General features: G+C 34.2%; 1 protein-coding gene across 3 annotated transcripts; it reads left to right on the forward strand.

Moving 5' to 3' along the window:
• The first annotated feature begins 282 nt into the window (after nt 1-282).
• LOC145611315 (zinc finger CCCH domain-containing protein 64-like) lies at nt 283-12,966 on the forward strand. 3 transcript variants are annotated; one of them, XR_014106347.1, is made up of 11 exons: nt 283-396; nt 488-761; nt 4,487-4,614; nt 4,740-4,861; nt 4,981-5,098; nt 8,896-9,338; nt 9,536-9,821; nt 10,367-10,460; nt 11,908-12,053; nt 12,209-12,451; nt 12,525-12,966. XR_014106347.1 is itself a non-coding variant. In XM_081666635.1 (10 exons), exons 1-10 carry the CDS (start codon nt 319-321, stop codon nt 12,341-12,343), a joined length of 1,824 nt encoding a protein of 607 aa, XP_081522761.1. In that variant the 5' UTR covers nt 283-318; the 3' UTR covers nt 12,344-12,966. The 3 variants fall into 3 exon arrangements, 1 of the variants encoding a protein (XP_081522761.1); XM_081666635.1 differs by having other exon boundaries at nt 12,209-12,966; XR_014106348.1 differs by lacking the exons at nt 12,209-12,451; nt 12,525-12,966 and having other exon boundaries at nt 10,371-10,460; nt 11,908-12,045.
• The last annotated feature ends 1,569 nt before the right edge of the window (nt 12,967-14,535 follow it).

Genomic DNA, 14,535 nt, shown 5'->3' on the forward strand with positions numbered 1-14,535 from the left:
ATTTACCAAACACTTTTACTCAATCAACTAATTATAACCAGCTAGTCAAACAAGTCATCATAACCACAAGTCATCATAACCAGTTAGTCAAATAAGCTAATACAATCAGCTACCAGCTAATTACCAAACAGGACTTGTATGCGATTGGAATTAGATTGTATGTACGGAGAATCTCGTGTTTGATTGTTAATAGACCGGACCTCACCGAACGTTACCGGCTAACCCAGTACAAATTTACCCTTTCATTTGCTTATAACATTCTTCAACCAAGGTAAACTGTGGCTTTGTTACACTGTCACACCCTCTAGTCGCTCTCCAATGGCTTCCCCTCCTCGAATTCTTCTCTCCGGCGATGTCAATGGCCGCCTCTCTCAGCTCTTCAAACGCGTCCTCTCGGTACACCCCTCTTTCTTCTCCATCATCTCCAACCTCCTATAATCATTCAAATTCAAGCATATAAATTTTACAGTAAAATCTTTGATTTCAGGTGAACAAATCAGCAGGACCCTTCGATGCTTTGCTATGTGTCGGCCAATTCTTCCCAGATTCAATTGAACAATTGGAGGAATTCATGGAATACACAGATGGGCGTCGTGAAATTCCTGTACCCACTTATTTTATTGGCGATTATGGTGTTGCTGCTCCTAAGGTTCTTTCTGCTGCTGTTAAAGATCCTGGAAATCAAGGGTTTAAGTTGGATGGTTTGAGGGTTTGTCATAATTTGTATTGGTTGAAAGGCAGCGGCAAATTCACACTTTTCGGTTTGTGTTTCTTTCGATTAGTTTACTTGCATTCTTGTATTATGGTAATGTGTGTATATTTAATGAGATGAATTTGATTGATGATATGATTGTGGGAGTTTGTTGTTTAGGGAATTGGGGTTTGAGGTAAAATGTGGAATTGTGAGAATTGAATTTGTTATGTTGGGGTGGTTAGTTGAAGGAAATGTAAATAGTTGGTTTAAAGCATAGAGATTGGTTTGGTATGAGGTTATGTGTATTAGTAAGATTGGTTACAAAAGATTGCAATTTGAATGAGGAGGTGAACGAGTCGGATCGACAAAGTAGCATAACATCATTAGATTTGATTGTTTCTTGTGGGTGATATGTTGAAGTGAAGATTGTATAGGTGCTTGAAAGCTGAACACTTGTTTGAAGGGAATGATACAAGTAAATGGTAAATAAAAGATGCACTCTACTTAAAAGTCTTACGCTATGTTTGGATAGAGGGAAATGAAGGGAAAGGAAGAGAAGGGAAATGGAGGGATGCATCCTCCCTTGTTTGGATATCTAATACAAGGAGGGAAGGGGAGGGAATTGGAAGGGTCCATTTTTCTTCCACTTTTAATGAATCAAATCCCTCCATTGTTGGAGGGATTTGGAAGGAAAATGGAAGGTCTCCTTCTCCTTCTCCCTCCCCTCACCTCCCTTTCCCTTCCCTCTTTTTCCTTCCCCTTCCTTTTCCTTCACTATTGTTATCCAAACATAGTGCTAGTTATAGTGTCATTTGATTAGCATATGATCATGTCGTTTGAGTAGATTATGTTCATATGTATATATTAATACCTTGAAGATAATTTGGGTATAACTCATATAAGCATGACTAAAACACTTAAGAAAAGAAATGGTTGCTTAGGGGCATTATTTATTTGGACACTTAAGAAAGCATATCTATGCCTCGTGTTAGAATGAGGCATTTGATTGTGATTGTATACATGATGACTATTAACCTCATATTTAATGGCTGATAAATGCTTGAGAAGTGATTTTGGTGATTGTTAATCATTTTTCTATGTTGCAATTGTGTGCTTGCATACATAATGGCTAATAGGTATTTTGGTACGGCGAGGCAATTACTCTTTTTTTAGGCTGCCATGTAGTGCTTCATTTATTATCATGCCAGTGATCTTTGCCTCTAGAGTCTTTATTATAAGAACTTTAGTTCCCTAATGTAATGTTCTTTTCACCTAAATTTCACTTAAGCTATCTTATTACCCGTTGATCATATTTTATATGAACTTGTTAAACATTATTTTATACTATACTCCGTTTTAATTTTTAATTTTTTTTAATTGCACTATTTGGACTTTTTCACTATTCACACATTCCTCTTATACGATCTTTGTTTCATTGCAACATCTACCATAAACAGATACTACAAATTATTTGCAACAAATGTTTGTTTTCCTTTTTTGCTTGTCATTTCTTTCTATCTCTCTTCTCATTATATGCAGCTTTATTTTTCTGTTTCCATTTACCGGTCATAAACAAATTTTACCTTGATATTGGTGAATGTCACAAAATGGAGGTAGTATTATTTTTTGTGTTTTACATGTAAGAAAAAATATAGTCATGTTGGATCTTATCTTCGTCTTGATTTTGCTATTCAATATCATATTTTGTACTTGTTACTAAAAGTAAATTAAAGATTTTAATGGCCAAAGTTTTGCATTCGCAAGTATGAAACTAAGGTGCAATTAATTAAAAAAACAAAACCAGAAGACTCCATCCTTTTGTTAAGAGCCTATTTGAGTGTGTTTACAGTAATTAAGAAAGTTATAGATTCCTTAAAACTAATAATTAAACGTACAAATATATACATAGGGGTTAGAGAGAGATAGAGAGAAAGAAAAAGAAAAAGGATGACAAATCATCAAAAAGAGAATAATATTGTCAAAAAGTACACCCTTTAAATAGATATATGCTCTTAATTGGTTACCCAAAAATAGTCTACAAGCTCTTAATAAAAGGACGGAGGGAGTAATCTTGTTGGGCATTAGTATATGGTCTTTATATGAACTTTTTGTCTCTTAAATGATCTTATCTTATCTGAATTTAGACTTGTAATAAGTGAAAAAAAAGGTGAGGAGAACAAAGCGTAAGTCTCACCTTGTTTTAGATAGTAAATATAATTAGTAGGAAGAGCTATTAATCTTTTGTTGAGCTCATATGATACTTTTAGTGATATATGACTGGCCTATATAATTATATCCTTCAGGTTATTATCATATCTGTTTATGTGATTAGCAAGAAGGAAAAAGAATTTATTTCGACTTTGCTAATGGTGGACCCAAGGCTGTTCACGCTAGGTTACGTGACCCAGGATATTAAAAAGGTTAAAACCAAAATGAAAGGCAATATAGCTAATATACATCTCTATGGCTCAGTGGTTGAAGTGACTTATTAATTGGCATGGGAATGCAAGATCAAACTCCATACCAAACGTTTTTATTTAGCCTTTTTTATTAGTAACCATTTTTTTTTTTTTTTTTTTTTTTTATAATTTATTTTATTTTACTCTTTTTAAATACTAGACTAGTAGCCTCTTTTTTTAAAAAAACTGACTCTGATTTTATATGGTAGCCTTGCCTTTTTTTTCTTTCTTTCTTTCTTTTTTTTTTTCCTTTTTTTTTTTTTTTACTAATTTTATACACTAGCCTACTAGCCTTTTAGAATTTAGACATTACTAACTTAGGTGTTGTTTGGTTCATTAGGGATGTGAAAATTCCCATGAAATTTCAATTTGTGGGAAATAAATTCCATCATCAAAATCATGGGAATTCAAGAAATTTGTTTCATTAAGAATGGAGGAAGTAAATTCCCATTGGAATTATGACTCACCAACGGGGCGGGGGGGGGGGGGGGGAGGGTAAGGTAAGTAAACTCCTATGAATTGTGGGAAAGTCAAAATTCCCATGAATTTTCATTGCCCCCATTTCCACTTTTTTGTGTCAACCAAACAAGATGTTGAAAATGAAATTCATGGAATATTTGAATGCCCACAAAATATTTAGCCAACCAAACAACACCTTACTATGTTTTGTTTTTCTTTTGTTACAATATTTTTTTTTTTTAGGGATTCTTTTGTTTCATTTGATTTGTATATATATATATTTTTAAAATTCTCATACTTTTTGTTTGACTATTTTTTAATTGACTTTTTACATATTAGCCTATTGTTTCTATAATTTTTTTTCTCTTCATTTTATTTTTATCACTGTATCATTATTTTACACAATCATTTTTTTATTCTGTACATGTATTTAGTCCATAATAGTAACCTATATTCGTTATATGAGTACTCTCAAATAATCTAATTGAAAGTGTAACTTAATTTTCAGAATAAAAAGGAAAAAAACATGTGATTTAACAAGTTTCTTTAATCCCAAAAATCATTTTCCTCTACAAAATCATCCTCCACAAAATCCAGCTCTTGGATCGATGGAGGTGACCCAACACCCATAAACTCTTGGATCCGCCATTGCTTATAGATTTCAGAAAGTGATTTAAGATTTTAATTACAAAACAGCCCAAGCTGAGTTAGTGACATTTGTGCGGTTGTCTGTCTAACATACATTCTTTGCCTCTGCATCTGAGTAGCTGAATGTACTCATAGGTCTGCAATTGCAAAATCATATTAACATAGAAGCTGTGGTTCATTTGACGTTGCCTTTTGTAATATGCTAATTTACTTCACTGATAAATAGGGTTGTCTGTGGCATACTTATCTGGTAGGCAATCACCAAGTGGGCAACAATTTGGAACATATAATCAGGATGATGTGGATGCATTGCGGGCATTGGCTGAGGAGCCTGGAATAGTTGATTTGTTTCTGACATATCCTTATTTATTTATTCATTTATAATTTTTTTTTTAACATCAATTCTTTCGTTTGAGTTATACACTTATACTCATCAGTAGTTCTGGTAGTTGTTTGATCTGGATTTCTTAACTTGTCAAACTAATGAATGGCCTAGTGGGGTTACAAATAGGATTGCAGCTAATGATTTATCACCTGGGATATCTGATTCTCTGGGAAGCGATTCCACTGTAGCAGAATTGGTAGCAGAGATTAAGCCTCGGTAAGTTATGATCATATTTTCATGACGGAAATACATATCAATTCATGTTTTGAAATAGCTTTTTTGGACCTCAGTTGAATTAATTTTGTGTTTTTTAATTTTGGCTTTCGACATGATAGCTATCACATTTCAGGTTCAAAGGCTGTCTATTATGCTCGTGAACCATACTCTAATGTTGATGCTGTGCATGTAACCCGTTTCTTTGGCCTTGCTCCCGTAGGAAATAAAGAGAAACAGGTTCACTTTCTTTCATCTGGTTTCATGTACTTCAAAAGTCGTACTCATCAAAGTTCTGCCTGATTATACTATTTGCAGAAAGCCTTTTCTATTCATATCAGTAATCAATCCTAAACGTTTTGTCATTGAAGTCGAATTCAATTATGCTACTTCTAGCTGCTTTGATTTGGCAGGATCTTTTGAACTTAAGTTTCTTGCTTTATTGTGTGTTGATTTGATCGAATTCTATCACACTAAAAGGCATACTGTACCGATATATAGAATTCAGTGATCGTCTAACACCTTATTCTTTTTCAAATTCATCTTCCATTCCATTAACTTTTACACACTATTTATTGCAAGCAGTCCCATATTAGTTTGCACTCAAATGTTATGTTATTTTATTTAGTACTTCCTCCGTTTTCTTTTAGATGCAATACACTCTTTAGCGCGGTAATTAAGAAAGGTGGGGTTTACATGATATATTGAACTTTAAATAGGATGAGTGGTTGTTAGGAGTGTAATTTAGTGGGGCATGTGCTTTAAATAAGGGATATAGTATAGTTTTTTCCTAAAGTAACTTTCCTTTTATAGTATGTTGCAAGTATTGTGACATTTCCTTTTTAAGGAAGTGTTGCAAGTAAAAGAAAACGGAGGAAGTATTATTAATTGTTTCTTCACAAAAATGGTCGTTTTCTCTCGTTTACATTAAAATTGACCCACTTTTTTTTCCTTTAACTATATAAAAAAGCCTTAATAACTCCTATATTATCTAATTTTCTCTTAAGTAGTTTGTATGATAGTCCACTTCAAAAATTCCGAAAATTTTGTGATATGTGAACTAGGACTAAAAAAGTATCCAATTATGACTACCCCCTTGTTAGCACCCTTCCATGACTAAATTTCTCCAAAAAAAACTTATTTGGATTAGATATCCATCTTCAAAAACCCCCTAATACAACCTCAAGATCCTCATACACAAACCTATCCCAACATGTATTATACTCTTTTCACTGCAATTGTAGACTAAACCAAAAATGGCCCTATGTGACTAACTAAATAAGAAGATTTTTTTGTAGCACCCTTAATTTGTTGGTTTTTGAAGATAGCAATTAGTCGAAAGCCTCATAGTGGACGCCGAATTGTTTTGGACAAAGTTTGTCATGAAAGGATGTTTACGATTAGATTATCAAATGATATTTCAAGAGATGTTTTTAGCCAACTAGTAGCAGTCAACCTCATAATGTTAGGGTAAGAACGCTAGCGAACACATAATTAATCCAGAAGTTGACAAAGTATAAACGTCTAAACGGTAAGAAAAGCTATTAATAAAACACACAACGAGCATTTAAAAATAAATCCTATTAAAAATGAGAGTACAAAGACCCTAATTTATTAGGGTGAGAAATATTACAATATAACTCTCACAAATAAGGAACTCACTACAGAGTATTAAAAAGGAGGAAATATGAATAAGAAAGTGGTTTAGTAGAAAGGTTTTATATAGTTTGGCAATATATGTGGGAATGACCAATTTTTGTGGATAGATGAAAAATGAGCCAAGGTTGGTGGATTATGGCAGTGGAACGTGGTGATATTTTAGGAAGAATTCTCTAGATTTGCTCATAATAATATTACAAGTTGACCATTTTATAGAATGATCAAGAGAATTGTTGAGTATGTGTGCCGACATGATCTTAAAGTAGAAGCATGAAGAATGATTTTGGGCTTCCAAAAGATTTAGTCCATATGATACCCAACAATATTGTTTGGACATTGTGGGAGACTGGGAGTCCATTCTTTCTAGGTCCTTCCGGTCTCATACGACGAGTTACCATGAAATTTAGTCCAATCTCTACCTTTGGACCAAGTCTAGCAAGAATAAACTCCAACTAAGTCCAAGCAATGATCAAACTTAGCAATAGGAAGTGGCTTTGTGAGGATATTTGCATGACTTTCTGAAGTATGAACCTTATTAACCACAATTTCACCTTGAGCAATAATATCTTTGATGTAGTGATATTTGACGGAGATATGCTTGGTCTTGAAGTGGTAAACATCATTCTTGGTGAGAAAGATAGCACTTTGGCTATCAGAATCTACCACGGTGGCACCTTGTGATATGCCAAGATCCATAACAAGACCTCGTAGCCATGTAGCCTCCTTAATACCTTCAGCATATCACAAGGTGGCGATATATACTGCGAAAGTGCTATCTTTCTCATCAAGAATGATGCTTAACACTTCAAGACCAAGCATATCTCCGTCAAATATCGATAGTATTGCTGAAGGTGAAATTGTGGTTAACAAGGTTCATACTTCAGAAAATCCTGCCGATACGCTCACGAAGCCACTTCTTACTGCTAAGTTTGACCATTGCTTGAACTTAGTTGGAGTTCATTCTTGCTAGATCCATTAGACCCATATGACAAGTACTCAAAATTTGGTCCAAGGTGGAGATTGTTGGGTATCATATGGCCCAAATCTTATAGAAGCCCAAAATCATTCTACATGCTTCTAGTTTAAGAGTATGTCGGTGCACATACTTAACAATTCTCTTGATCATTCTAGAAGATGGTCAACTTGCAATATTATTATGAGCAAATTTTGAGAATTCTTCCTAAATATAATCACATTCCACCGCCATAATCCACCGACCTCAACAACTATAAATAGTTGGAGCTTAGCTCATTTTTCAGCCATCCACAAAAAATGGTCATTCCCACATGTTTTGCCATACTACATTAAAGCCTTTCTACTAAACCACTTTCTTATTTATATTTCCCCCTTGTACAATTCCACTATTCCTTTTTAATACTCCCTAGTGAGTTCCTTATTTGTGAGATCTCTATTGTAATATTTCTCACCCTAATAAATTAGGGTCTTTGTACTTTCATTTTTAAAATAGTGGATTTATTTTTCAAGTGCTCGTTGTGTGTTTTCTTAATAGCTTTTCTTGCCATTTTATCTTTATAATTTCTCTATTAATGATACACTTCCATTACGTGCTCATATCATAACGCATTTTTTTTTTTATTTTTATTTTTTAAATTTAAAAGGTTTCTAGAATATTAGCAAAATAGTTACTCTATCCATTTCATAATAATCGCAATAGTTTGACTGGCGCACGTGTCAATGCACAACTTCAATATTATCACTAAGAAGTTTAAAAGGTTGATATAATGGAAATATACATAAAGACTAATCCCGAAATAGTTTACTTAGGCAACATATGGTTTTTATTTATTGGTAAAAAATATAGTTAAAGTAAGTACTTGTATATGAATAGGGCAATAGTCAGATTGTTGCGATTTTATGATACGGAGGTATTATTTTTTGTCAAGGTGAACCAGCTGGAATGAGTGGTTTCAGGTGGTGAGTAGTGCTTGTTGGTGGTAACAACCATGTATGAAAATTTTATTTTTAGTTTCCTTTCCCTGTTAACATTAGAATCGAAGTTTGGCTCAACAAATAATCTTAATACACATAAGCAGTGGGCTGTTGGGTGGGTCCATGGTGTGTGGCACGTGCTTCATGCCCATGTCTCCCAAAAAACAGGTTGTTCATTGACCGTGTATGTCTGCAAATAAAGGTAGTGTGAGGAGGGATAAGAATGAATATTTCAAGGTGTATTTGTGTAAGGGCCATGCCGTCATGCTTTGTTATATGAACTCTTATTGATTATTCATTGTTTCTTTTGTTGAGTGCTCTTATGCTCCTTCTCTCAACAAAAGGTTTTGTTTCCTCTCCTATTTCCTGTTTGGGTTGTGCCTCACCATTCTAACTATTGTTTTATATATATATTGTGTGGTCGTCAGAAATTTATGCACGCAATTTCTCCAACTCCAGCATCGACTATGTCAGCAGCTGAAATAAGCACAAAACCTCCTAATACAACTCTATCCCCATACACAGTTGTTGATGATACACCTAGTACAGAGACTAACAAAAGACCAGGGGATAGTTCTCTTGAAGAACAGTATTGGCGTTATGATGTTAAAAAACAAAGGAAAGGGGATGGAAATGCAGAGAAACTCTGTTTTAAATTTTTGTCTTCTGGTTCATGCCCACGAGAAGACAATTGCCATTTTCGGCATGATCCAGAGGCAAGAGAACAATACCGAGGAGGTGTATGTTTTGATTTTCTTAATAAAGGAAAATGCGAGAGGGGCCCAGATTGTCAATTTAAGCATAACTTAGTTGAAGAAGGTGAAATTAATTCGAACAAAAGATCCAGATCTAATAGTGCGACCACTAACAGGTAGGTGTAGCATTTGATTTCAAGTTTTTCTTTGTTTGTTGAATAAGTTGTCACTTATCTGCAAGCATGTTGTTGTCTTGAAGTCAATTTTTTTAGTTCAGTGCTCCTGGACTTCTTAATGTCCATTCAACTTGTCCTTTTTTTCATGTTGTAGTTCAAACAATAAGCTAATACATGACATTAAAAACACATGTCAGGTCAAAAGAATGCTGGTTTTGCTTGTCAAGCCCCAATGTCGAGTCCCATCTAATTATTACTGTTGGAGAAAACATATACTGTGCATTGGCAAAAGGCCCATTGGTTGATGATCATGTGCTTCTATTACCAGTTGAGCACTCTCCAAGTACTTTATCTCTACCTCCAGATTGTCAAAGAGAACTTTATAAAAATCAGAGCAGTCTTCGGATGTACTGCAAAGCCCAAAGGAAGGAATACATCTTCTTCGAGTTAATATCTATTCGAGGAACTCATGCCAATCTCCAGGTGAGGCTATGCTATAGTTTGTTCTTTGCTTAATGCTATATGCATGAAACACATCCTTTACGGCTCCCAATTGCAACCACATTTTGTTCTTCTGTGTTGTACATCCGCTATGTGTACATTGTGATCTTTTTCAGGCTTCTATAGTGCCTACTTCTGCTTCTTAAGTTGCTGGATGTTATATGAACATTAAGGCATGCGATGGGCAACTTTATGAAGAGAGTAATTGTCTTTGAGGTGAAGGAATGTGAAGTCTGACACCATGGGAAAGATAGAAAAAGAAAGAGAAAAATACGTTATTTTAGGTTTAGTGACTGATCAAATCCCTTGTGCAGTTATGTGACTATATCTTGATGCTGTTATTTAACAGTGACTAACTGAATGTTGGTTTTGCGAGGCAAATGCAATTTGAAACAGCAAGTTTTGGGTGTAATCGTTTGTATGACAATATCATTACGCAATTTATATATGGATATTGATGGTATAATGTGACTTTCAGTTTAGATCAGTAATTATTAATGTGCTCATTTCCAATGTCTCTTGTGTAGGCAGTTCCTATTCCGCAGACCAAAGCATCTTCTGTGAAAAATATATTCAATTTAGCTGCTAAAAAGCTGGGTTTTGAGTTTGAGACAATTAAAGGTAAGCTAGTCTATGGTTAGCTGATATACAGGAATGAACTTTTCTTTGGTGCTTTGCCTATCTATCATGTTGTTCTATGAGAAGAAAATGAATCAACACAAATGATCTTTGTGTATTCTGAATCTTTTTGTTTTTGTTTTGGGGATACTTTGTTACATACTGGCACGAGTGTTCATTTTTTTGCTGGATCCTGGGAAAAAGTGTGGCCATGTATGCTAAAGTGTCTCAAAAGTAGCTGTTTATGAATAAAGTTGAAAATATAACTAACGCTGTATGCCTATCTAATAAGCAGTTATTGACGATTTTTCATAATAAATATGGAGTTTTGTGGAAAAGAAAAGACGTGACTAGGAAAACTCAATTAAGCTCTCACATCCCTTTCAGATTAGCTGAATTTGGATGTTAAAAAAGGTGATAGCATGAAATCTCTTCCTTGTATTGTCTACAATAATTCTGTAATTATCCATTAAACAAAGGATTTTTTTTTAAAAAAAAAAAATTTCTACAAGATAAAATAAACAAAAAATATTAGTTCTCTTCTTTTCTTGTCCTCCTCTCCTCTCTCTTCTCCTTCCTTTACTACCTTTAATCTTACTTTGCTTCATCGATATTTCTATGAACTTATATTGGAAACTTGTTCCTTTGATCAGCATGTAGACCCTTGCTTAACACTTACACAACACCTTTCATTATCTTGAACCACCTATTCATAGAATAGATTCAAAGAAGAGGGAAAGAGAATTCATTGAATAGATTCAAAGAAGAGGGAAAGAGAAATGTACATTATGTGATGTATGTTCATAAATGGGCTTGAAATCAGAATTTGAATGAGGAGTAGCAAACAATTTAACCGAAAATGTGTGTATGTGTATTTCTAATGTAAAAATGCCCAAAAAAAAGTATTATTATTATTAATTCTTTTTTTGTCAAAATCCAGATTGTGTTTCATGAGCTGTGTATGCTTTTCAAAGATACTCAACAGTTTTCTTATTTGCCCACTCGTACCTGTGTTTCATGAGCTGTGTATGCTTTTCAAGGATACCCCACAGTTTTCTTATGTGCCCATTCGTACCTGTGTCTAGTTAATTTAGCCTGTTGTCATTACAAACCAAACAAGCGGTAAGAGACATGGAGTTCATATCCATGTCTCTCACTTAGGAAAGACTTCCTGAATAGGGAGTCTCCCTTTGAACGAGTCTCAAGAAGGTGGGCAGTCTTACTAGATTGAAACCGTCTCATACTGGGCTCAGCAAAACCAAAGCCCTATGTCCTGTATTTCAATATTCTGATGTCAATATAAGTGACAGTTAACTTTTGAGTACAGTATTACTGTTCTCAGCATTTAATTTTGATTATCAGGAAATGTAAACACTAGCCCCTCTCATTTACTGGTGGTCTGCTGTATTAGGCTAATCAATCAGTGTTTTCTTGTTTTTCAATGTTGTAGGTGATAGTACTTCTGAAGCAAGAGAATTGTTGAATGCTAAGTTTGACGGGAAGTCTGGTTTCTTCTATGTGGAGTTACATGATGGCACTATATTGGGACACTCTATAGATGAGAATGAAAATTTTCCTGTTCAATTTGGTCGTGAGGTAATGCTTAATAGGTTGGGAAAAAGTATCTACTTAATTTCATTATGATGTTACTATTACCTTTTCTGCCCTGTGATGTTTTGTTTATATATCAATATGTGGTTATTTGTGTCGTCTCTGGGGAGGCTAATATATCCCTGCCGTAATGTTTCTAGGTTATGGCTGGCCTGCTCAAAATGCCTGATAGGGCTGATTGGAGGAACTGTAAGCTTAGCAAAGATGAAGAGGAGAAATTGGTGGAAGATTTCAAATCTCGGTTCAAGAACTTTGATCCCAATGAAGATTTCTGATTTCGACTCAGAATGTGATCTCAATGAGTGACTGTGGAGGATTAGAAGACTTAGAAATTTCGCTTTAGATCTCATTGATCTGCAGGATTCGTGCTGCATATCATGCAGGTATTTCAGATCATTAAAAAAGGATTGCTGTGTGCGCCAATATATTTACCTCGGTTCTGTGGATCTCGTACAGGAGTGGTATGCGGAGTATTATTGTTCACACCTTGACCAAGATACCACGTACCAACTACACACGTCACTTGGGGAGTTGGGGATCTTTGCACCTACCTCCTTGTATCTTCATTGCCATACACGGATTATATGCTATTAGAGTCACGTAATGCTTTGAAGTCACCATGCAATTTATCTTGAGCTTTAATCTTGATATTCTTTCATTTTGAATTTTGTTGCTCGTTCACCAAAATCTAATTAATAGAAATGTATTGTTGTAGAATTGATTCACTAAAGCTGGGTAATGGATGTAATTTTGGAATGTATCATTGTGTGACTGTGTCCTCTATGTAGTGATATACTAGTAAAGTAGTAGTAAATTAGTAATTAGGTTAATTTGTGTACATAAAGTGTTTGCTCACCATTAGGTGTTATTGTAAAATAAAGTATTGTGGGCATTTAAATTAACTGAATGATGATTTTATTGTTTACTCGTACTATATAAGATGTCTAAAAGAAAAGGCATGTATTTACATCATTGCATGTATTATTCATTGGTGATTGAGACTAAAAAGTTCAATATGAAATATTCATACAATAATCAACACGGATATATTTAGGTTAAAGATGGGCACGGCCGTGCCGGCACGATACGGCGGCCCATTTGTGGGCCGTGGGCCGTGCCATGAACAAAAAATTGAAATTCGGCATGAGCACGGGCACTGCGGGCGGCACGGTCGTCGGCTTGCCGACGTACGGCCCATACCCAATTATAGCTTATTTAATTAAGTTTATTTATATAAACTTATTTAATTAAATTATTTATATTAATTTATTTAATTAAGTTTATACAAACTTAAACATAAATTATTTATATAAATTAATTAAATTAAATTTGTTCGGAAAAAATACATATTAACATTAACATAAACATAAATTAATAACATTATTTATATAAACTTAAGTTGTTCAAAATAATATATATATATATATGTATAATTTACGGGTTGGCCCGCAGCCCGGTACGGCCCGCCAGGCACGTGGGTCGTGTCGTGGGTTGGGGTGTGCCAAAATTTGGCACGGCAAGGTCCAACATGAGCCCCACCCAGGCACGGCCTGCGACGGCACGACATGACACGATGCCTACCTTTAATTTAGGTTTAGGATATGCTCTAAGAATTAGGCATGTGAGTTACTTTATGCTAAGTAAATAAGAATTTTATTTAACACTTCATCTCTTTTTGTCTTATATGCTTTAATACACTTTCAATGCAATAAAATGAATCTAAAAAAGACCATATGACTATATTTTACATTTAAAATAAAAAAATTGTGAATTGATAGATTCCGTTTGCCATGAAATCTTAAGATATTCCAAGTGTGGCAAACAAATAGAGGGAGTATATAGTTGCTTCTAATTAATCAGCAACAACTAACAAGTATTAAGATCTTTTCTTTCTTAAATGGTATTTTACACTTATACATCAATAAAAATATTCTTGATTGTAGAAATACCTTAATTTTGCAATCATAATTTATCAAACATTCATAACTGGTCAAAGTTTATAACAAAAAAGAAAAGATAAAAGAATATGTGATATAAAAGAAGATAATTATGAATTAAAAGTAATTTTTTTTTTTAAAATTGTATTTAGGTGTAGCAAATATTAGGAATAGATAGGCATATTAGCAACTTCTTAATATATGTGCAATATTTGTGTAATATATGTGCAAATGTAATATATGCATTATGTAGGTTATTAATGTAAGTCAGTAACAACAACACAAGTACATTGCATTGGTAAAGTTATCTAGCAAAGACAATTATTTAAGAAATAAATTCAGTTTATGATGAAATCTTGAAAAAAAAGGGGTTTCGTCGAAAGGAATTCATTCTGTACCATTGATGAAATTCCTCACGACCATTGATGAAATTCCTCACGGTTTACCTTTGGATTTCCCTTCGACTAATTGAAATTTTGTACCTGGGACATTTTATTCTTGCATTAGTACTATTGCCTAACTCTTTATTC

This window comes from Chenopodium album, chromosome 24, assembly GCF_948465745.1.
Source record: "Chenopodium album chromosome 24, dcCheAlbu1.1, whole genome shotgun sequence".
NCBI classification, from domain to species: Eukaryota; Viridiplantae; Streptophyta; class Magnoliopsida; order Caryophyllales; family Amaranthaceae; genus Chenopodium; species Chenopodium album.